The sequence below is a fragment of the Onychomys torridus genome, chromosome 11 (assembly GCF_903995425.1).
Source record: "Onychomys torridus chromosome 11, mOncTor1.1, whole genome shotgun sequence".
Taxonomy (NCBI): Eukaryota; Metazoa; Chordata; class Mammalia; order Rodentia; family Cricetidae; genus Onychomys; species Onychomys torridus.
The window spans coordinates 13,785,845-13,811,180 of record NC_050453.1 but is presented as its reverse complement, the minus strand read 5'-3'; the positions used below and the strand labels follow the sequence as shown (position 1 = coordinate 13,811,180).

The 25,336-nt window shown below is 44.0% G+C and overlaps 1 protein-coding gene and 1 pseudogene across 1 annotated transcript in view; one reads left to right on the top strand and one right to left on the bottom strand.

The window, feature by feature from the left end:
- Dnah14 (dynein axonemal heavy chain 14) overlaps window positions 1–25,192 on the top strand; it is a 211,173-nt gene extending 185,981 nt beyond the window's left edge. Inside the window, 10 exon segments of the mRNA XM_036202583.1 lie at window positions 1,144–1,371; window positions 6,359–6,556; window positions 9,004–9,203; window positions 13,042–13,208; window positions 14,085–14,281; window positions 16,475–16,587; window positions 17,333–17,472; window positions 19,938–20,101; window positions 24,037–24,183; window positions 24,986–25,192. Of these exon segments, the coding sequence (XP_036058476.1) occupies window positions 1,144–1,371; window positions 6,359–6,556; window positions 9,004–9,203; window positions 13,042–13,208; window positions 14,085–14,281; window positions 16,475–16,587; window positions 17,333–17,472; window positions 19,938–20,101; window positions 24,037–24,183; window positions 24,986–25,192 (1,761 nt within the window).
- Window positions 2,666–5,800, bottom strand: LOC118593227 (annotated as a pseudogene).
- Window positions 25,193–25,336: the final 144 nt, after the last annotated feature.

Here is a 25,336-nt window from a genome sequence, read left to right as displayed (position 1 = left end):
CCAGTCTGATTGTATCTACACAGGGAGTTGCAGGCCTGTCTCAAAACCAAACAATGGCTAGAGACCTTCCTCCTTCCCAAAGTTATATGCTTACATCCCTAAGGAAAGTGTCTCTGTTGCTGTAATTCAAGAGGGGAAGAGGGGCTACCATGCCAGCCATCTGTATATGCTCAAGTAACATCTTAGATTCCCATCATGCACAGGTGCATATGACTCCCACTACATCCCCCCTGAGAAACATGTGAACACACAAGGAACTGACATGAGTCATGCATAAGTAATAAGTCTTACCTTGAATCTAGAAATCTCATATTCATGCCATACATACACTTACCCATATAATGCATCCGCATAGCCACACAGTATTTATGTACTATATATCCTAAGAATTATACAAGATACTTTATTTGCCAATGTTCAAATCAATTGCACTCTTAGCTTATGTTTATACATATATAAACTCTGTAAGCAGGTACCCATTAAGACCCTGGTTATCTCAGACCAGCATCCACATCCACATAATAAAACCCTCACAGTTAGGCGTATGAGCTACTCCAGTGAAGCGGGCAGCAGTTTGGATTCTCAAGGCAATCAGAATTCAGTAACACAAAGTCACCACTCTCCCTTTAAATGTGACTAGCTGTGTCTGGTGCCTTAGTCGGTGTCCTTTCCTGTGGTTTGGCTCCCTGGCTGGGGTCTGGCAGTTCCTTCACCTTGCCATAGCTTAGCTACCACTGATGAAGCCCACAGACAAACTCTGCAGTTCTGTTTTTCCCAGACATTATGCTTGTGGTCACTGTAACAGCTAACATCCCAGTGCTGTGGTTTGTCTTTAAAATGTGAATTAGACAGACCTCTGTAAGCTCAAGGCCAGTCTCATCTACATAGTACGATCCATGCTAACCATGGCTGCAGAGTGAGAGCATGTCTCAAAAATATATGAATTAGAACGCGATACAACATCTGAAATGATCCTTTTACAGAGGTGTTCAAGAGGCAAAGGAACAGCCTAGACTCAGACATGACAGTGGTTTTTGGAAATAGCTCTCAGCCATGTGTGTCACTAGTACTGTGAGAAGTGGCCCTCCGGGGCTTGTTCCCATGTACAGTCACCTGGTCTTTTCACTCCCTTCTCTTTTAAAGATTGCTGTGGAACCTCCCCAGGGACTGAAAAGCAATTTACTTCAAATGTTTGGATATGGCGGGAGTGGAGAGGTAACAGAAGAGGTATTTGAGAAGCCTGATTGTGGACCATGCTGGAAAAAAATTCTGTTCAGCCTCTGTTTCTTCAATGCTGTGGTCAATGAAAGGAACGTGTATGGGACACTAGGCTGGAATGTCCCTTACAAATTCAGTTCTTCAGACTTGGAGGTGAGTGTGGGCTCTGGATGGCAGGCAGTGGCTAGTAACAGGCGCAAGCTGAGCTGAGCTAGTATGTGTCTCCACAGTGCTAGGTGTTTGCCTGGTGGGAGGAAAAGGCATTGTGTAACTAGGAAACGAGGACTGTGAAGTCAGCTTTATAGAATGCACTAGAAGCCCCACCACTCGGGCTATACAGAATTTCCTCTTCTAGATAAGTCAGATAACTCCAGGAGCCTAATTTCTTCAGGGAAATAAGCAGCATGAGAGGGGAGCAAACCTCAATACCTACCCACAGAGTCATTACAAGATGCAACTCAGTGGCCTGGAGGGATGGCTCGGTGGTTAAGAGCCCTGGCTGCTCTTCCAGAGGACCCAGGTTCAATTCCCAGCCCCTTCATGCTGGTTCAAAACCACATGTAACTAGAGTTCTAGGGTATCTGGTGCCCTCTTCTGGCCTCTGTGGACATCAGGCGCACATACTCATATATGTGTGAGCAAAACATCCATACATATAAAACAAAAATAAATCTTAAAAAAAAAAGTACAACTCAATGAATATAAGTGAAATATTTTGATCAATTCCTGACATGTAAATCACTATTAAAACATCTCTCAATATTCATTCAAAGCAAGAAGCAGTGACCCTGAGTAAGTCTTGATTCTACCTATGTCAGTGGCCCACCCTGGGCAGGAGGTCTTCAGTCCTTTTATGTCCTCTCTCTGTGTACCTTCACAAGAAGCCACATTCACATAGGAAAGCTCACTATTTCTGAGATTAGCCAAGAATATAAAGAAAAAATAGCTGCACATTAGAGATCTTCCAAAGACTATGAGCACAGGGTGCTCTTGTCCAAGCCTCTTCAAAGCCCAGTCAAAATGCAAACAAGACACTATGGGAAGTTTCTGCACTGTGTATTAGAGAGCTGAGTGGGGAAACAGTCATTATCTTCTATTCACTTGAATAGAGAAATGAATGTAAGGAGAAATGGAAACAGTATGCCTTTTTCCTCTCGGTGCTAGTGACCAAACCCAAGATCTCATACATGATGAGTACCTTGCTAAACTATACTCAGCCCAATATGTCTTAAATTTAACAAAGAAAAAAACTGAAAGGAAATAACAACTTGAGAAAACTATCAAAAATAAGAGAAAGGTAAAGTAAAATAAAGAATAACAGGAAGCAAAACGAAAAGACTATTATCACTTATTATATTACATGAGGTATGCACAAGGTCCTGGGTTCAGTCCCTAGCATATCGATGGATAATATACTTGTCTTTTTTTTTTTTTCTTTTACCTGCATTTATTTTATGCTGGATTTATTCCTTGCCATAAGTTCTTGTTTCTTCAGGTTTTTCTGGGATATCTTTTCTCTCTGTGCAAACTCCTTTTCTGGCTTTGGAACAACTTGTTCCTTTTCGGTGAGGATCATCTAAGTGTGGCAGCGGGGGCTCACATTTGGGTAAATCCGGCATGAGCTCTGGAAGTCCGTCAGCACATCTTGGCTGCTGTGTGCACCTGGATGCGTTCGGTGACTAGAGAACCTACATCTGAACCCTCCAGTCCGGCATCACTCTCTGCAGTTTTAAGCCTGTGTGGCAAAAGCTCAGCACTCCTTTTGGGCCACCAATCCTCTGTCCAGCTCCACTGTTTGGCCTGGGCACACCTACCAACTCCACCACTGTGCCCCCTGAACAGCACCCGTGGCTCCTTTAAAGTGACATCATTCCGATATTAGGTGGCTTTCTGGACATGCGTACCCTTGATGGCCTGGGCAGTTTCACAGGTGTCCTTAATGTGGACTCGAAGATTTGAACCTCTTGATTTGCATGATTTTGTAGGGTTTTCTGGTCAAGAGAATGGCAAACCATCCTCACAGGTCACCTCAGGCCACTTATAGGAAGAATACTGGTGTGTCTTGAAAATCTTCCTCACTACTACAAAGAAGTTAAAAGAGGCATACTAGAAAAAGAGAATTGGTAAAAAAAGGCTAGGTAAAAATGTAAATATATAGTTTTTTTTCTAGCAATAAACACTCAGAATAGTAGTGATTAAAAATTCGAACAAAATTAATAAGAAATGTACAGGCCCTGCATAAAGAGCACTGTAAGTTAGGGAGAAAGGAGCGGCATTCTTTATCATTTAAAACGCTGAAAAGTCTTATGACAGCTTTGTACAATCAGCATGTTAACTGTCCCCAGTTTCCAGACGGGAACAGAGCCATGAGCACTGGGGAAATTTGTCCCAGTTACCCAGTAAGTGACAAAGAGCGTCATTACCTTTTCCTACCCTACTTTCTCTACCTAGCACACGCCAGTTCTCCAAGGGAAACTCCAGATACCATAGACTGTCCATTCTTCCAACGTTAATTGCCAAATAAAATGCTAAGTTATGATTAGGACTTAGAAGATTTAAAATTGAAAAAAGTTCACAAAAAGCAGAAATGTTGATTACACTATAAATGCACACAAAAATTAAAAACAGTGGAGGAATTTTCCTTCACCAAACATCAAAATATACTAAAAATCCACTATCCTGAAGTAAATAGTTTAGCAGAAAAGTTAAGTCAGTGTGATTGGCAAAGAATGCAGAAGTAGATCCAATTCTCTATGGATTTCTAAAGTTACCATAACTATACATATTTATGGGATATACTGTATATGGATATGTTGCTTGCTTGCTTGTCTCTGCACCATGTGTGGGCCTGGTGCCCAGGGAGGCTAGAAGAAGGCACCAGATCCAGAACTGGAGTTACAGGTGTTTGTGAGCTGCCATGTAGGTGCTGGGAATCAAACCTGGGTCCTCTGGAAGAGCAGCCAGTGCTCTTCACCCCTGAGCCATCTCTCGAAACTCCCCCCCACCCCAAAATTACTGCCAACCAAAGTTCCCTCCAATACAACTATACCCGTTGTGCCTCTCAGCACCCTTTCAGCTTCTAGGAACCATCTATGAGGTCAGCTTGTTAACATCTGACACGGTAGTATTTCAACACAGTAAAAAGATGGTTTTTGTAGAAAATACTAGTACAACTCGGCATCCTACTGAAAGAAAATGACTAGGTCCCTTATCTTTTGCACTAGAAGAAAAGCTAAATGTATTTTACAGTTATAAAAATCTCTAAAAATGAATCTGGGAGATTCTATGGACAGTCTTGGAGTTGAGGACAACTTAATCCAAATTTGAACCCCAGAATAGGAACAGTGTCAAAACAGCTCAGCTGGGAGAGTGTTGTGCTGAAGAGCTAGAAACCCAGAATTGTAAAAACTCTCCTGTGGAAAATTGTAATAAAGCAGCTAGTATAGAAGTAACAGACCTCAGACATTATTTGCAGTGAGGGGCTGGAGAGATGGCTTGGCGGTTAAGAGCGCTTAAGAGCATGTACAGCTATTCTGAGGACCCCAATTCTCAGCATGCCCACTGGACAGCTCAAGCCCATGTAACTCCAGCTCCAGGGGATGCTACATATTTATATGCACATACCCACACAGATAGTCTTAATTAAAAATAAATCTTTAAAATGTGTGATGCAAATGACTGACAATAAAATTAATGTCCATGGTATATAGAATTACGTAAAAAAGAAGATAACCCAACAGCACTGTAGAGAAACTCCAGCCTAAATGACTGTCAGGTAGAAGAAGAGGCTGAGAATGAACAGTGCCAGGCAGAGCATAAACTCAAGTCAGGCTCAGCCTCTCACACTGGAAAACTGCAAGCCACAGCTATCTATCCCTTGCTATCTTCAGAGGTTTGGTCGCAGGGTCCCTTTAGATGGCGAAGTCTGATGATGTTCAAGTCTCTTAGACTATAAAGTGGTGTAGCATTTGCATATGACTCCAAGCAGCATCCTGAGTACTTTAAATCGTGCACATCCTAATAGAATGCAGGCGCTGTGTGAATCCACACACTATTTGGTTTAAAATATGATAAGGAAAATGTCTACATGTGCTCAGTACACAGGCCTTTGTTTTAAAATAATTGTGATAGGGTGCTTGGTTGAATGTGCAGATGTGGACCCCACAGAAACAGCCCACAGTGGAGTCCCATCTCTATTGGATTCAGGGGTGAGAGCACCAGGGCTCACACAGTGGGAGCATGAAATGAATGGCTGTGACCACCAGACAGAGACAGCAGAGGGCCAGTAGGTGTGCACTTGTGGGAGTAGGAAAGTCAAGAAGCCAGAAAGAGACAGAGGGAGTGGCCAGGAGAGCCGAGGACAGTGGAAGGGGACAGGAAGGACGAGCCAGAGGGAAGGGGAAGAGGTGGGGATCCATTTGTATATGCAAGGTCACACCAAGGTCACTTTAGGACACTAAGAACCTGCTGTTTTAGGCCTTGGAGGAGGGGGAAGGAAGATGAAGAGAAGGCACTTCCCTTCCGCACCCTTCTGTGCCCTGGCATCCGGCGCCCTGCACAGGCCTGTTAAAGCAGCAACCATAATTACCAAGGCTATATATAGCTCAACTGCAGTGGACTCACTCGACTTTACTGCTCTCTGTTCCTGGTTGGTTGGCTGGTTTTCCAGTACTGGGGACCAAACCCTAGGGCCTTGCGCATACAAAGCAAGTACTCTCCCACTAAGCTACATCCCCAGAACCTTTTTTCTTATCATCATTTTATGCATAGGGATGTGTTGCCTGTGTGTATGTCTGTGGATCAGATCCTCTAGAACTGGAGTTGCAGACAGTTGTGAGCCACCATGAGATGCTGGGAATGGAACCCAGGTCCTGTCAAAAGAGCAGCCAGTGTCTTCATCACTGAGCCATCTCTTCAGCTCCCCCAGTCCTCTTCTATTGAGTCAGAGTCTTACTAAGTTGCCCAAGTTGGCCTTGAATTATAATCCTCCTGCCTCAGCCTCCTACGTAATTGAAACTAGAGGACTGTACTTTCCTGGCCTGCTTCTGTTGGCCACTTGAGAGCTGTTGGTGGTGTGTGAAATGTCAGTTAAACTAAAAAACGCATGCAGAAATAACAAGGTACAGTGGGCTTTTCACAGGTTTCCATAAAGATGCTGGGGAATATCCTCTCTAGCCGGTCAGAAATTCCATGGAAAGAGCTGAACTATTATGTTTCGGAAGTAATCTATGGTGGCCAAGTGACTGATCAATGGGACAAGCGATGCTTGAAGATTCTTTTCAACAAATTCTGCAGTCCTGAAATTCTGAAGACTAACTTCAGTTTCTCTAGTGATGAGGTAAGAAATGAGTGCATCTTCTTAATGATTTTTAAAAACTAGGTTTTGTTGCACCCTTTATGTCTTTAACCAAATTTTAATGATTACTTGGGTGGCTTTCATTACCTTTCAGAAACAATAACTTCCCACTGTTCTATTTTTTGGTTTGTTTGCTTTTGGTTTGGGGGATTTTGTTTGTTTTTTGAGACAGGGTTTCTCTGTGTGGACAAGCAGGGGCTTGTCCGAGAACTCACTCTGTAGACCAGGTTGGCCTGGAACTCAGAGACCTGCCTGCCTCTGGCATGGAGTATTGAAATTAAAGATGTGTGTCACCACCACCCAACTTCCCATTGTTCTATTAAATGCCAGAATATATCAGGCAATCAATTAAAAAAAGGAAAAGAAATGGTGTGTGCCCTCTGGGACGTCAAGTATTGTACATATAGCACAAGGAAGCAGAAGCGAGCCGCACATACAGACCAGAGTCTAGCCAATGCGCATGTGTTTCCCATGTGGCCAGAGCTTCTGTCTGCCCAGCTTGCAAGCAGGGGAGCTGCTGGTGCCAGGGTGGAAAGTACACAGCACCAACATGTGGCAGAGCTGGCAGGCGGGAACTCTGTCTCTGTCACAAGCATCCGAGGTAGAAAATTCTGTTCCCTTTCTGCAGCCCCTTAGCTTCTGTCCTCCACATAGGCCTCCACCTTGCAGGCAGAGCTCCAGGCTAGACACCATCAGTCATGCTTTGTCTCCGGGACCTCTGACCTGTGTGTGGGGAGGGGGGTGGGTGTGGAGAGGTAGGTGGACAACAGGAGATAGGAAGCTCTGGGCCAGGGGTGGGCTTGGTGTCATCAAGAGGAGTAGAGGTCAGACCCAGGTCATCTGCCCTAAGTCTTGAGACTACAGAGAGATGAACAAAGTGATATTTGAGAGAAACTCATTTGTAAGGCACCGTGTATGAACAGCCTGTTGATGACACCACGCAACAAAAGACAGCAGCATTTACGGACCACTTGGTGCGTGCCAGCCAGTGTGCCTTGGTTTGCTCTTAACTATTTAAAGGAACATATAAATTAAGTTTAGATTCTTAGATTCTTGTGGTAGTTTGAATGTAAATGCCCCCATAAGCTCATAGGGAGTGGCACTATTGGGAGGTGTGGTCTTGTTGGAAGAAGTGTGTCACTGTTGGGGCGGGCTCTGAGGTCTCCTTTGCTTAAGCTCTGCTCAGTGTCACAGTTCACTTCCTGTTGCCTTCAGATCAGGATGTAACCAGCACCATGTCTGCCTGCACACTACCCTGCTCCCCACCATAATGATAATGGACTGAACCCCTGAACTGTAAGCGAGCCCCCCTAATTAAATGTTTTCCTTTGTAAGAGTTGTTATGGTGTCTCTTCTCAGCAATAGAAACCCTAACAAAGACAATTCTCAAGTCAGTCCTTAAGATAAAAATTACCCTTGAAAAACCTTGAAAATTGCTCAATAAGTATATTGTGTTTAGCTTCTGTATGCAGACTGTCACACTGAATGTGTGTAAGTGAACAGGAGATAAAATAATATAGTTACAAACATATAGCTTGTTTTTCATTGCAGCATACCACATTAACAAAAATGCATGTTCTGAAATCTTACATTTCAATTGTTTTAAAACCCTGAAACTTTTATGACCATCCCGCCTTGCCAGTCCATCCTATGCACTGAAATAATCTTAGTTTCTTTCACTGATAATGCCTTTACCAGTGACCTTGTTCTCTAATGTGTCCTGTGGCCCTCACCAGGTCTTCAATGAGAGTCACCACCACCAGCCTCCTGACATACAAACAGTACATTTCTCTTCCTAGTCACTGGTCATTCATTCTTAATATCTGTGTTAGACAGACATCTATAATTTGACAAACGCTTAAGACAGTTTTGGGGAGGAAATGTCTATTCTTGGCCCGTGTTTCCAGAGATTTCAGTCCATAGTTGACGGTGCTGCTGTGGGCCTGTTTGGACACAGGACTTCACAATGGGAGCCTGTGGCAGAGGAGGGGAGACTCCTCACTGTTGGCAGCCAGGAGACAAAGATAAGCAGGGTGGCATCCCAACATCTCCTTCAGTGACAAAGCACAGTGCTCGACTCTCCCACTTCTCAATGGTCTTACCCTCTCCCAGTAGTACCAGGCTGCTTACCACACTTCTAACACACAAGGCCTTGGACTCCCTCACATCACTTCAACAGGTTGTACTAGAGGCCCATGCTTCCATTACCTGTGGGAATATTTCCCTTAGCCTTTAAACACCCCTGCCTTCCCAACAAGAACGTTACATGTGAATGTCATACGGTTTGCAATGGAGTGGTCCCAGGTATTGCTTTTAACAGAATGTCTGTCTTACAGAAATAAGAGTCTTTTGCATAAAAGGTCATGGGAGATACTACCTGGAGTGGATGTCTTATTCATGCAAAATTAACAAAGCCATTCAACTTTCAGATGTACCAGCTAGTGCCCAGCTCGGCAAGCTTAAAGGACTGCATACACATTATCCAGTCCTTACCAGATGACGACTATCCCGAAATCTTAGGGATACACCCCGAGGCCACACAAACCTGCAATGAGACCAAGACTCAGAATCTCATTGAAAATCTCATCAGCCTGCAACCAAAAGCTGCTCCAGTCAACCTCATGATCAAGTAAGAGGACACTGGGAACTATCATTAGTTGGGGATTACCAGATATAATTTTGATAGAAAAGTATAACTTGCATGATAAACTAAATTCTTCATGTCACAAAGGCAAGTACATGATACACATGCACACCCACACACCTATGCTTATATGTGTGCATGTATACACACACACACACACACACACACACACACACACACACACACACATATACACACTTGCCAAGCATGTAGTAGTTAATAAATATTTGTTGGATGAGTGACTGAATTGTACCTAATGAGTTGTCTTCTAAGTGAATTAGGTTTTTGTGTTTTGGTTTGGTTTTTCAAGATATGGTTTCTCTGTGTAACAGCCTGGCCGTCTTGGAATTCACTTTGTAGAGTCCTCGAACTCACAGAGATCTGTCTGCCTCTGCCTCCCAAATGCTGGCATTAAAGGTGTAGTCCATGACGCCTAGCTCTAAATGAATTTGTTTCAATGTGGAACATGCACATTTGCTTCTCAGAAGGAACAGACAGCTATCACAGCGATGGGAAGGGTTGTGAGCTCCAGAGAAATTTGCCTGTACTTGGAGGCCCCCGTGAATTACAGCTCCACTTGCTGGGTCAGTGGCCTGATGCTTCAGTGTCCTTACCTGTTAAGGGGCAGAGACCTGTGTACCCTTCAAGGATGTTGTAATGTCTAAATGGTGTAATACATGTACACCCAATTCAAGCCTCCTCCCCCGCCAAGACGACAAAATGAAATCAAGTATGTCCGTGCCAGAGCTTCATGTCTGGGTCCCTCAATGTTTTCACTGACTAAGGATAACTCCACTCTCCCTTTTCAGACACCTCCCAGGTGCTGTCTCCCAGAGAGCTTAGGAACTAGATCATGGTGTGCTCACTTTCTCCTCCAACTTCCCCACCAGACCTGTGTTCAAATCCTAGCTCTGCTGTGTTACTTTGTGAACATGGGGAAGCCAACCATTGTTCTGCCAAGGCCCCTCATTTGAGTCAAGACAGTGATATTGGCTACGTCACAGAAACTCCCTGAGAATCCAGGGATTCTCCTCCCTCATTTTTAGTTTTTTAATTTCTAGGTGTGGCATATCTTAACAACCACCGTGTCAAAGCCTTTCAATAATGTTGTCCCATTTGGAGCCTTGATCAAACATTTTCAAGTAGATTAAAATTTGTTACAGTTTGCATCCTTCTGCTGTCTGTCTGCCAGGCCTTCTCAAGTCTGTCCAGTCATTTTCATAAATCTAATAGCCAGATGTATATAGTGAATCTTTAAGTTCATTTGTTCTCTTATTTATATAAATTTAGCAGTATCTCAGTTTAAAGTGTTTTCTCAGCTCTCTCTTTTTAAATGGAGGCATAGGCTTCACCTCTCAAGTGTAAGAGGCCTAGTTCTCATGACTATCACAAGTGTTCATGAGCTGGAAAGTTGGTTCAGTTTACCAAAGTTTGCTGTACAAGCATGAGGGTCTGTGTTCAGATTCCCAGAACCCACAGAAAAAGCAGGCAAACGTGTCACCAAGTGCTAGAAGGTAGAGACAGGTGGATCCTGGCGCTTGCTGGCCAGCTAGCTTTGCCAAGATGGTGAGATCCAAGTTCAGTGAGAGACCTTGTTTCAATAGATAAGTAAATAAATATGGCTGAGAGACAACTGAGACCAAAAGTATCCCAACATCGACCTTTCACCTCCACATATGCCTACACAGGCAAGTTCACCTGCGCGCGCGCGCGCACGCGCGCGCACACACACACACACACACACACACACACACACACACACACACACGGAAGCATGAGTACAATGCTCAGAACTCTGTAACTGCCAGGATAATTACTCCACAATTCTATGAGAGGTAGCCACATTACCCACATCCCTGGATGCCAACTACATATTCTTTTTTTTTTGAAGCTGAGGCTCGAACCCAGGGCCTTGAGCTTGCTAGGCAGGTACTCTACCACTGAGCTAAATCCCCAACCCCGTACATATTCTCTAATACCTCTAGACAGAGTTTAAATTTCTTTGGCTATTAAAATACGTGTATTTTTCCCGTGTGCCTCCAAATCAATTGGGATTCCTCTACATTCTATTATAGTCTTATCTCTTTGGATCATGACTCATTCAGATGGCATCAGCATGCTCTCTGGCTTTGGCACATGGGTTTTACTATTTGATTCATCATCCAGTATTCATTACAAACAATAAATAGATAAAGTTTCAAGTGCCACTTCACTAGATCTGAGTATACACCATCTGCTTCATACGGGGAAATTGCACATATGGAGAAAGGCATATGCCCAAGAAAAAACATCCAAATGTTCCCAGGGCAGCAGGTGGGATGTCCTGTAGACTCCATTCTTCTGATGATACCCTTCATACTATTATCATTACCCAACATACCAGTAAAAGATGGCGTGATTATAATGGAACTGTGTGGCTTTTCCTGGGAAGGTGTAAACAAATGTCTATTCATCTCAGATAGGGCACTGACAGCACAACACAAAAACAGTTCCTCCCAAATCTAGCTTAGAGAGCCAGTGGGTTCACTGAAATTAATTTCAGGAGTATGGGTTACAGGCTACTTACAGGAACACAGATGACATCTACGTCACCACAAAGTCTACCCTAGTATAGGTGGCAGCTCCTGAAAGTTTACAAGCAGCTCGCCTCCTCAATGTCTCCCACTCAGCAACTGCTCATGCTGATATAACTTTGCAAAGAGCCTTGTGAATATTCTAAGTTTCAGGAACTTCCTGAGACTTGTGACTTACTTTACTCCCTGTGTCTTCTAAAGTTAGTTTATTTCCTCAGTATGAAGGAATCTTTCTCTAGAAAGGAGCATTCAATTTGAAAGAAATAACTATACAACAGGAATAGATTTAACAAGAATCTTAAACATTTCATAGTGTCCCTTCATTTAGATTGAGAGGCCATAATTCCTCCAGTCATGTTGCTCAAACATGGAAACTCATTTGTCTATGAGATGACATTGGGGGACCTGTCATATTTAAACCTTTTGACTTCTGAAATTACTTGAAGCTACCTTGAATGGCTACTAAGAAACCAAAGCAAAAGTCAAAAGCACAGCATAGAAAATGCATGTCCTTGGCGACTTGTAAGGTGCCCAGAAGTAGTGCTATTGAGCTAAAAGGCCATACTGGTGGTATCAGTTATCAGCTGCTTTGAAAGACAGCATTCATTTGGCTAAAATGAAGCTCTGGTGTTAGGTGAAAAACTGGCCCATACTGACAAGCAAAGGGAGTCCAAAGGAGTGTAGCAGTCCCCTGCTCACCCACTTCTGTCTTGTGTGACCTGTCTTCCTCGTTCATTTCTGGTGCTGGCTCCTCATCTTTGGAAAGACTTCAAAGCATCCCTCCAGCCATGTGCCACCACAGTCTCCCCCAGCCATGTACATGCCCCTGTCATACCCAGAGTTCATGGTCAAGAAGCCCTTGGGTAAGCACAGAAGAATGTGACAAACCGACCCACTGAGAACCCATGAGCTACTGAGCCTGCCACCTCCTCCTCCTCATTCAGTCTAGGCATATGCCTGTCTGTAGATGGAATCTGGTTAAAAAAAAATTTTTTTTAAAGAAAAAAGAAAAGAAAAGAAAAAAGGTGTTTTTGAAACAAGCCCTAAGAAAGCTTTTAAAAGACATTTCCTTATGAACATGTAAGTGACCAGACAAGTTTTCTCTTCTGTAAAGTGAACTCCAATATCTCTGAGGTCTTCTGTATCACAGTTATGGGCTCCATGAAGCTGCTCATGTTCTGTGGTGCCAAAGCAGAGGGTACTCCCAGAGGGTGGGTCTGTGCCTCACTCTTCACCTGACTCCTTTACAGTCCTGAGCAGAGCAATGACGAGCTGGTGATGGAGATCCTATCTGACATAATGGTCCAGCTGCCCCTGACAGTGGAGAAAGAGGAAGATTCCGGGCCTGAAAGCCAATGCACATTCAAATTCATTTTATCAAGTTCAATGTGGGAGAAGCTTCAGAAAAATATTGAAGGTGAGTAGCAGCCCTGAGCTTCTCCCCAGGCTGCAGCCTCATCAGGAAAGATTCTGACCCTGGAGGAAGGTAGAGGAACCACAGCTTGGAAAGGTCAGGTGTCTCCCCAGATGGGAGATGGCAGTTGTTAGCCATGGAGTGGGTGCTGGAAATCAAGTTCAGGTCCTCTGCAAGAGCAAAGGGCAGTACATGCTCTTACCCACTGAGCCATCTCTCCAGCCCCATAGTCTAACTCTTTCCAAAAGCCATGTTGGAGCCAAATGTTGAACAACAGTTTACCAAAATGCATGGTGATGGTGCAGTCGGTGACAGCACATGCCCAACAGTGGTCTCGTGAGGTGACATCACTTGATGACTGTAATGGTCTCGGTTTGAGTATGATGGGAATAAATCTCTCAATGCTAAATCTAGTCTTCAGTTCCGCCTACAAGTTAAGACATAGATATTAAAAAGAGGGTCTCACTAAGGAGCCCTGGCTGGCTCTGCTTCATTAGAGCTGGAGTTTTGCTCTGACTGTCCTGGAACTCCATCTGTAGACCAGCCTGGCCTTGAACTCACAGAGATCTGCCTCCTCTGCCTCCCGAGTGCTGGGATTAAAGGCGTGCGCCACTGTCACTGGCTGAAGCTTTCTGGAGACTTAACTGGCACTTACTGATTTGCATATTAGGTGTGGTGACACTCTTAGCATGCATGAGTCATAACAGGCAGTATGGTTGACTAAAAAAAAAAACTAAAATATTTGCTATCTACACTTCCTTAGAAAATGTCTACCAACCATGGTCAAAATACATGAGCTTCCTCCAACTTGGAAGCTTGCATCCCTTCTTCCCCTATTAATATCACATCCCCCCCCCATCTTTTCTTTTTTTAATTCAGGCCATGATCCCCTTATCCACTGTGTCTTGATAACCTTTCTGAGCCAAGAAATAGAACGGTTCAATAAGTTATTATCTGTCATACATAAATCATTAAAGGACCTTCAACTTGCTATAAAGGGAGAGAGCATCCTCACTCAAGAGCTGGAAGAGACATATGACTCTTTCCTGAGAGCCAGAGTGCCCAAGCTGTGGCAGGTAAGCAGCCACGTGTCTTGTTTGCCTGAGAGAAGTGCCTGTGCTCCACAGTGACCAAGTTCACTGTTCCACATGAAGACGGTATGTGACCACTGTGCTGATCTGCTTTTGGTACAAATGTGAGTTAATACAACGAATTAGAGGGCAGTGTGGCAGTTCTACCAAAATTTATCTTTGAGGTATTTACCACACAGCTGTAGCAGCATAAATCTGAAAACAGCCTGGAGATCCATGAGGGGGCCCTGGTTATATGAAATAAGGCCTGCACAAGATGAGGCATGTATGCACATACCACAGAGACCTCCGCAAAGGCTTGGTAAGGTTTTTAAAGTGTCAGAAGAATATGGGGCATTTTTGCTTATAAAAAGTACATGTGTTTTAGTTTCAAGAAACACAGACATTGTAGGAGGAAAAGCAGATCTCAATAGTTAACCTTAAGTGGTATCATAATGAGCCATGTGTAGAGAAAGGCATTGGTTTTAATTTTATATTTTGTAGTATTTTGGTCTGCTGTTCTGTTTGATCTTAATCATATTTTTAATTAGTATAAAACGTCATATGTTTACAAAGGCTATAAGGTTAATATCCTTAGGGAACAAGAAAGTATTACAGATGACTGCCACCATCATAACCAATGCTGACAGATGCTACATGAGTGAACCTTGAAAAGTGAGGCTCTTCTACAAAGTGTAAGAAAGTAATCACAAAAGGCCACAGTGTATGTATGACTCATTTAAATGAAGCACCCAAAACAGACAAACCCATACAAAGTGGCTGCCTCCAGCTGCAGGTAACAGAGAACTAAGCAGTGCAAACAAAACACAATACACACACACACACACACACACACACACACACACACACACACACACAAACAGGGTTTTCGTTTGTTTGGTTTGGTTTTTACTTTAGTGCTGAAATATCCTGAAGGCTGATTGCAGTACTGGTCCAACTCAGCAAATGCATTTAACAACTGTTTACTGAATGTGTGCCTTAAATGAGTAATTGCATGGTTATGTGAACTGCAGGTCAACACAGTACTTTTTAAAATAACAACCTGTATAGAAAACACGGACACAGGTTCAAGGCATCCAACACCACCTAATTCCTTGAACCAGTGAAAACTTGAAATGTAGCATCTGTAGATTTCACACATGTAGCATGGCAGAACTTCAGAGCTGACAGGATTTCTGGGCTCCTGTGCTTAGTGGGCTGGAAATGCCCAGGAGGCTTCCTGACTGGCCAAGAAAGCCAGCTAGGAAAAAGCTGGGCTCACTGATGCCAGTGTTAGGGGGTTGTGACACTCTGCTGAAGGCTGAGTGGCAGCATGCTGACTGACAGAACTCAGCTCAGCTAACTGGGATGTCCAGCTAGGACAAGTGATGGCTATGGGAAGTGTGTGGAGATATGGGACTTTAAAGCAAAGCTACTGAGAACAGTTAGGTATGAAACTCCAAGCAAGACTTAATGGAGTCAGCCTGGATGAAACAATGGGGCCACCAGGGGTGAGGGTGGGGAGAAGGGGCTGGAAGGACTCAGGCAACAGCCATCACAAAGACAAGCCGGGGATGGGCTCTGAAAGGCGGTCAGCAGAATTCAGGAGGAATCTGGTGCCCTGGACTGGGGTGAGACCAACAGCTGTGACCACTGATTTCTAATGAGACAGTAAAGGGGACAGGAGGTCATGATCTCCTCAGTTAGACACCTGCTGTCAAGAGAAGTTGGAGGCGGCTGAGAACTGCAAGCCCCACTCCCTGTATCCCCCAATGTCTGAGGGCTTGTTATGAACAGGATTGGGAATGGACAGTGGGGCCGCAAGCAGAAGGAACAGTGAGGAGGTCAAGAGCCAGGCCAGCTCTGCTGGGCTGGAAAGCACTGTCAAGTAGGTGAGGCTGGTAACTTGTACCAGGAAGCCTAGGGAGTTCATGTGGCTAAAATCCAGGGTCCCCGTGAAGACAATGTCCCCAGAAAGAAGAGGTGAGAAGTAAAGATTGAAGAGTATTGAAATCCTGTGGCCAGGACAGGCACTTCCAGTTAAGGGGATGTGATTTCCTTGGTACTAATGTTCAGACATCACTGTGCTTTCAGCTGGAAAATGGCAGATCTACTGCCAAGGTGTTCCTCCCAGGCAGAAAGGGACCTCTAGATAAGATTTGCAGAAATGATGCACTTCTCTTCTCCCTCAATCTGCAGAGGAATGCCTACAGGTCCTGCAAGCCCCTGAGCTTCTGGGTGAGCGACCTCATCCAGCGGGTGAACTTCTTCAACACCTGGGCCAAAGTGGCCTACACGGCCATACATCATCGGTAAGAGCAAGAGTCGACGCTGCTTTTCATTCCTTCCCTGCTTCTAGAAGCTGGAGCCTGGCAGTCCCCACTCACCTTACCATGCCAGCTCAGTCTCTTGGGTTTCCTCCTCACTGTTTCCTTTTGGGATGAGAAAAGAGAGACCTCAGAGTTGGGGTCCCATGCTGAGAGCTGGAAATACCCAGTATGTGTTTCTTCCTGCTATTCCACACTATGCCTGGAAAACCCGCCAGAGGGAATATGGAATTATGTGTGAAAAACTTAGTTGTGTCTCCCTGACTCCACTCTCATGGTGGTCCTGTGATGGGAGGGGATGTCATCACGCTGTTTCAGAAAGGAGTAAGGCACAGCACAGGAAATGACTTACCCAAAGTCTCACTAGCAAACACAAGGATCGCCATGCAGACTCAGTTCTTTGTCTAGCCTGTGCCCAGCTGTCCCTGTGCCTCACAGCACGGATGTCGGCTATGGGCAAAGTCTGCAACTCAGAAACAAGTGCTAAGATTCCTCAAGGCCCAGCCAGGCATTTCCAAATCCATGGCTTCCGCAATCTACCCTTCCTTTCCCCTAAGAGGCTTCAAACTGTGCCCACTGTCCATCAAAGTATAAACCAAAGAGGCTGAGGTAGGCTGGGGTAGGTAGTAAGAGCTGTATCCTGGAGGACCTGAAGAAGCTGCCAGGCCACTTGAGGGGGAACAGCTACTGTGCCCTCAGCTGCCCTGCCCTGCCACTGGTTTCTCACCAGGTACATGACGTTTGTCATGACCTGGAAACAGCCTGCTACATCAGCCAGCCAGAAATCCAAACTCGCCACCAACCCTGAGAGTGATTTCATCGAAGGCTTTCCTGCGAGATACTGGCTCCCTGCTTTCTTCTCTCCACAAGGTGAGTGCTAGCACCCAGGGCACACCCACATCTGGATCGGGCCCATGTGCACTCAGTAGCTCCACCACCACTGGCCCCGAAGACAGGGACCTGAGCCTGTCCTGCCCCCACCTCTTCTTATCCCATCTTCCCCACACCCAAGGTGCCACTAGGCCTTGGCAGGTTACTTTCTCATCCCTAAGCCACTGGTTCTATTGATATCAAATCAGAATTAAGACTCCTCCCTAAGGCCTACACAAGAGGAAACACTACACCTTGGACACTCATTTATTAAAAAGAATTGGTGGTAGAATATCTGCTGTGTCTTACCTGTTCAGCAAAAATACTCAGCAGGAAAGGTAGACACTAAGTGGGATATGTCACAGCAGCAGGGAGCTGAGATCCATAGGGCCCTGTGAAGAAGCTGAGAGAACTGAGCTCTACCTGGGCAGGAACAGGTAGGGTGGTTTGTTGTTGTTGTTGTTGTGTTTTCTGTTGCACCCCAAGTACCTAATTTGTCCAACACCAACAAAGCTCTCAGTCACTACCTGGAGAATAAATGAGACTTTGCAAATGAGCCAGAGTGAATCAACACTTAGTACATAAAACAGGGAGCCCACAACTGATGGCCTGAGAAAGCCTCTAAGAAATGGCTTCTGAGATGAGACTTGAAACTGGTTACCAACTACTACCCTAGCGGGATGGCCAAGAAGAACCAACCCTCACACAGTGCACAGGCTGCCAGTCCCATTCTGTTCAGACAGTTCCCTCAGTGGCCTTCCAAGGCTGTAATCATCTGTATGCCCAACTAGGAAAGACATGGCACAGAGAAGTTAAGAAACTTGCCTGAGGACCTGGAGAGATGGCTCCCTCTTGTCGGTCCCCAGCACTGACGTGGTGTTTCACAACTCCAGTTCCGGGACAGCAAGCACACATGTGGTACACAGACATACATGAAAGTAAAACACACATAAACTGAGAAGTCTAATAGGGGAAAAAAGATTTTAAAGGGCGGGGGAAGGGAAAGAAACTTGCCCCAAGTCCTACAGCTAGTAGCTTGGATGACTCTGAGGAATCCACCCAGGTGACATTTTGAATTTAGCCTGACTTAGAATCAAATGTTCAACCAAGGACAGGCACAGGCCCATAGGCAGCAAATGTGGGCTGAAGCTAGAAAGATGGCTGTCGGGGAGGCAGCAGGGAATTGTTGCAGTGGAGGGACGGGGGAGGTCATGGCACCCGCTGTGACAGGGGCATTGGTAGGCCAGACAGGTTCAGGTGGTCTTGGCAATAGGGAAGTCTTTGCTCCAGTCAAAAGCTAGCAGCGGCTGTGGTAGGGGGTATTGGGACAAGAGAGAAGGAGGCAGACAGAAGGAAAGTTAGGAGGCAGAACCAGCTGGCCTCCATGCTTGAGATGATGGGGTAGAGGGCAGGCGGAGCTCAGGCCTCCCCTGGATTGGAAAGCTGAGGTCACTGAAATGGGGGACATGAGAGAGGCCCACAGACCCGATGAAGGAATCATCCTCACACAGGTTGATTTTGCCCTTTGTCTGTACCCTCCCTCTGTGCCACATGGGGCAGAATTGCCACAGGCAGGTTAATAAGCAGGTTAATGTCAGTATGACATTGCTGGAAGAAGCTTCAGGCAAACCTGGGTTACATACACACTAATCTATGACCTATCTATGCTACCAAGATTACAGTAAGGTACAATTATTAGTCACAATAAGATCAGAAAAGGCTCAGTTCTCACGACTGTAACCCCTCTCCCTGCACAAAGGGAATGGGGAGCTGGACCTACACAAACAGCCCGTGTGCACAGGCCTGAAAGTGTGGGTAACTGGTCCCTCCTGTCCTACAGTCTTACCCCATGTGTGTGACACTATTCCCAGGTAAGTGTCAACAAACTTCTATTCATACTAGATAAGGAACCAACCAAAATAAGGATATCCACCAAAGTCTACCTCTGTGAACCAATGTATTATTTACAGATACAGAAATGATTCAAAGATAGTTGCATCACCAAAGCCCACCCCAACATGGGTGACAGCTCATGAAAGCTGGAACCCTGAAGCTGAGTGGAAAATCTGCAGGCAGTTCAACAAGCTGGAGTCTCTTCCAAGAAATCCAGCATGACTGAGTGTATCTCTCATCAGTCCTTATTGTTTATTTACACTTGGGGAGGGAGGAGCCTGCTGAAACTGGTCAGTTTCAGGGACTTCCTGAAGTTTTTGAATTGCTTACTTCCTGAGTTTTACCAAGCTTCTCTGTGGGATGGAATGTTTTACCTCCCTTGAGGATATTCTGCATCTTCCCAAGCTTCCCTCGAAAATGGAATGTTTTATCTAGGAGTAAACTGATACACAACACCCCATTACCCTTCTTTCCTGGTGTTTCCCTTCATCTCCATGGGGCAGCCATGGTGCCTAACCCCACAGGAAACCTGAGGCTTACCAGAAACTTTGGCACTATGTTTTTCTTCAAAGCCTTTCTCACTGCTGTGCTTCAAGACTATGGAAGAGCCCAAGGAATCTCCATGGATAATCTCACTTTCACTCACAAAGTAATCCGTAGCACCATTGATAAACAGGAGGATGATTTCTCCAAACTTCTCCAGAAGAGGCTCAACATAGTCAGGAGAGCCTTCCAGGTACTGGATACTGGGGTGACTGGAAAGGGCCCGATCTCCATCTTATGATGAAATGTATGACTTGTCTAGTCATACAGATAAAACTTTAAGTGTTCATAGTTCTGTAGGTTCTTAGTAGTGCCAATACCATGCTGTCTTTATCACCGTGGCTGCAGAGTAGTTTGAGGTAATGTTAGACTTCAAGTCTTGTTCTTTCTTCTAATTGCTTTAGCTATCTGTGATCCTTAGTATTTCCATACAACTTTTAGATTTTTTTTTCTAGTTCTAAAGATTATCTAGTCCTGTAAAGAATTTTTATAGTAATTGTACTGAATCTGTAGAATGCTTTTGGTGATATAGCCATTTTCAGACACTAATTCTGAAAAATCCAGGAGCAGAGTCTTTCCATCATCTGATATCTTCAATTCCTTTTTCAACATCTTAAAATTTTCCTTATAGAAGTCTTTTGCCTCCATGGTTAGGTTTATTCCCAGATTCTATACTTTTTTGGTTATTGTAAATAGGATATTTTTCCTGATATCTCTTATCAGGAAGTTCAGTTTTGATGTATATAAAAGGTACTCTTTTTTTTTTTTTTTTTTTTTTTTTTTTGAGGGGGAGTTGGTTTTAGGTTTTTGTTTGTTTTGAGCAGAGTCTCACTATGTAGCGCTGGCTGTCCCAGAACTTAAACTATGTAGATCAGGCTGGCCTGGAACTCAGAGATCTGTCTACTTCTGGCTCCTGAGAGCTGGGATTAAAGGCGTACACCACCACGCTCAAAGCTACTCTACTGGAAGCTTTTGGGCGATGCTTTTGGTAGAGTCCATCAGGTCTTTCAAGAATAAAATAATTTCATCTGCCAAATGGGATAGTGTCCTCGTGAGTTTCTTGTAAACTTGACACAAGTTAAGTTATCTGGGAAAAGAAATCTCAGGAGGAAACGCTGCAATCAGATTGCTTGTAGGCAAGTCTATAGGGCATTTTCTTGACCGATGAGTGTTGTGGGAGGGGCCAGCACCCTGGGGGAAGAGCTACCCCTGGACAGATGATCCTGATTGTATAAGAAAGAGAGCTCAGCAAGCCATACAATGCAGGCCAGTAAGCAGTGTTCTTCCAAGGCCTCTACTTCAGTTCCTGCCTCCAGGTTCCTACCCTGATGAGCTGCTGACTTGGCTTTCCTTCAGAATATTTAAACTAAGTAAATCCTTTTCTATCTAAGTTGCTTCTGGTCATGGTCTTTAACACAGCAACAGAAACCTAAGACAGTTTTTCTTCCTTCCTGAGTTCTTTTACACCTTTCTCTTGTCTTCTTGAACCCTTTATTCAATATGAGTGAAGACGATGGACACCCTTGTCTTGTGCCAAGAAAAAGTACTGTTTTCCATCTTCAGCATAATGTTGGCTATAAGCTTATGTATCACCTTGATTATAATAAGGAAGGCTCTGTCTTTCCCTTGTTTGCTCAGGACTTTTATCATATGTGGAATTTTCAAATACTTTTTCTGCCTTCTGTTGAGATGATCATGCAATTTATCTTTACCTTTATTAATTACATGTCTATTGATTTTATATGTCAAACCAACCTTGCATCCATGGTATGAAACCAGTTTGGTTGTGATGTATGATCTTACTGTGATCTTAAAATCAGTTTCAAATTATTTTGTGAAGATTTTTTGTATCTATATTCATTCAGGAGATTGATCTGTAGGTTTCCTCTTTACTACCTTTACTTTAAGTTCAGGACCAGTCTTGTGCTGGCTCCATAGAAAGAATTTCATAATGTTCCTCTCCTCTATTTCATGGAGTCTGACAAGTATTGGTATCAGGTCTTCCTTGAAAGCTTGGTAGCTAGCAGCATGTTACTTCTCCAGCCTTGACTGTTTCTTTATACTAAGACTTTTAATCAATGCTTTTTTTTCTCCTGGTTTGCTACGGATATGTTTACAGTGATATATTCTGGCTTAATTTTAGAAGTCGTATGCACTTAGAAATGTCTCCATTTTGTCTCGGTTTTCAGTTTATTGGAGTCTAAGTTTTCAGAGTATTCCCTAATGATCTGGCTTTCATTGGTGTATTGTAACAACTCCTTTTCTGTCACTGATTTTATTAATTTGCACCTTCTGTTTCTTTTGGTTAATTTGGCTAGTATTCGGTCAATCTTGTTGAACCGTTCAAAGAAGCAGCTGTTTGTCTGGTTAACATTGTGTGCTGGTCTTTCCATCTCATTCACCCTGCTCTGGTTTGTATTATTTCTTGCCATCTGTGGACTTTGGCTTGGAGGCTATTTATTGAAAGTCTGTTTTGTTTTTAACGTAAGCACATGGAGCTGTAAACTCTCCTCAAAGGACTACTGCTTTCGTTGTGCCCTAACGGTTCTGGTAGGTTATGTTCTTGCTTCCATCTCATTCTAGGGACTTTTTAAATTTCTTCCTTGATTTCTACAATGACCCAATTTGGTGACTCTCCTGGCCATATCTTGAGATTTTGTAATTAATTTTCTTGGGCATGTTTTGAGTTAAATTCTTTGTTTCTCTGGGGACTCCGGCATTTCAGTGTCTTGGCTGTTTTCCAGTATCCAAGACAACTATGATGGTTTGATAGACGTTAGCTGCAGAAGACAATACTAAGCGCTTGACTTGGGTCCTTCTGAAGGTCTGAAAACAGGAGTCCTAGAGTCCTGCGGGGAAATGTCCTATATGTAATAGGAAAGTGAAGAGGAGTGAGGTACGCATGAGAAGAGACAGACTAGGGATCAAATGGTCAGCCTACGGGTTAGAAGATGAAGCAGAGGAAATACTGCATATCTGAGACTGGAAGGATAGACAGTAAGTGGAAAGTATGTAAGCAGGTCTCCACTTGTTTCTGCTTTATACCAAGAACCACCTTCGATTTATGATAAAGTAAGATAGACAGCTTCCATTTGCTTTTAAATGGCTCTTTGCAGAAGAACTTACAAACCGTGTTCTTCAGAGAAAAGCCCTACATATACATCTCAGCCGCATTAGGTGTGGTGGCCCACAACTATGATCCAAGAACTTACTGTAGGCAAGAGGATCAGCAGTTCAAGGTTGTCCTCAATTACCTAACAAGTTCCAGGCAAGACTGGACTAACTGGACTACATGAGACCCGGTCTCAAAAGAATATCAAGGCCAAATCATAGAATTATAAGTGGAAATCATATTATCACATATACAGATATCATATATATCACATATAACTTATCCTGTGATTTATAAGACAACCCTAGAACAAGAACACAGGGTGAAACTTGTCATTTAGCACTATACAAAATAATTCCCAGAAGACTTTTACAGAATAAGTGAAAACACAGATTATTTCTAGGCATTTAGCTTGCACCTCCAGACAGTCACATTCCAGAAGACATAGCCTAAAAAATGTCCCTGAGCACACTGTGGCCTGTCTATACGGCAGTTCCAGTGTCAACGAGCTGACCCAAGACAGCAGTACCCACTTTGCTTCAAGGACTCAGCACACTTGCCAAAGAAGCAAAGGCTACTACTGAGCAGTGCAGAGGTCATCGGTCCGGCTCCTCAGCCCCCAGAGTGGCAGGATACACCTGCTAACCAGGACACACATGCCATTGGAGCTGCTGGCAATTTTCTTCCCGGGAGCCCATCAGAAATCCAAACTCTTATTCCAAACTAAGGACTTATTTTCTCTGTATCAATGATATGGTACAGAACTGTTCCCAGCCTGTTTTTGATTTCCACATCCTTACTACATAAGGGAGCCCAGTGGGAAAGGCAGGTAGGTTGAAGCATAACGACTTGCTAACTCCTTTGGCAGTTGCTTTTTCCCCTCAAGAAACCTTAGAAATGTGGAGCATGGCTTCACGTCAGCATTCAGGGCAACATGAGGCAGGGATATACCACACTTGGGGGAGGGGGTATCACAGGCTTCTGCAAGAAGCACCCTGATCCTTCTTTCTCATCAGGAAAAGGACCAATCTCCCAGCGGAGTGTACATTTTTGGTTTATTCATTGAGGGAGCACGGTGGGATCCTGAACATGAGGTCCTGGAAGACTCACTGCCCACTGACTTATGCTGTGAATTCCCTGATATCCAATTTTTGCCAACAAAGGTAATCACTTAACTTCTGAGCTTGAATTACCTGTGATCTCATGAGGGAAATGTTGAAGACTGGTTATCAGCACAGACCAAGTTATCAGCACAAAGGAGATTTATTTGCCCCAAAGGAACAGAGGGCAAGAAATCAGAAACAAAGACAGGAGGTAGAGAATGAGGGAGAAGGGAGAGGAGAAGGGGTATTTGTCCCACAGGGACAAAGGACTGCCTCTGGACAGAGAGGAGACAGATGTGGAACACAGGAAAATGGCAGTTTATAAAGGTGCAAGGGGAAGAAACCCTGTTAGGAAGAGGTGTTTAATTTTAATTGGGCATGTTAATTAGGTGGGCCAAAAGGGACTTTTGATTGCTGGACTTCAATATTTTGATAGCTGGACCTTGGTAGTCAGCCTCAGGAGGGAAAAGTGGCCAAATAAGGGACTAGACCTTGGTGGCTAGTTTAGGAATGTAATCTAACGGTTTTTAGCAAGACACAGGGAATAGGGAAGAAGGGCAAGGCCTGCCAGAGCCATGTTTAAGTCACGCTCAGGTCTACTAAAGTCCCTTCAAATGTAATAATGTACTTTAGACAAAATAGTATAACAATGTTAAAAATCTAAAACTGATGTCCACTGTTATCTCAGGGATAGTATATCGAAAGCTTTCAAGTTATCTCTATTTTAACTTCTCTAGATATAATTTCAATATGCAACTTGACTACCATTAATTTAGTACAAAAAAATGTATTTAATTCCTAACAAATACCTGAAACCTACTCACAGAAAATGTGATCTGTTGCTTTTGTTGACTGTTTTTAGATTGAAACACCCCAAGCTTCTGACCAGACAGACTCAGAGCTCCAGACTTTTGAATGTCCAATTTACCAAACACCCGACAGGTCAAGAAATACCACTTTTACTGGTTTACCACCAAATTTCTTAACATCAGTTCACCTGCCGACGAAGAAACCACCTAGTCACTGGATCGCCATGCAGGTTGCACTGCTGTGTGAAAAGAATGAATGAAATAAATATGCATACCAAAATACTTTAAGTCTGGGCTCTACCCAAATCTGCATACATTAGGACATTCACTTGTGGGGAACAACCTTGTAATGCCGTGTGCCTGTTCAGCCTCAGCACAGTCGTGGGAGACTTCACTAGGTAAGG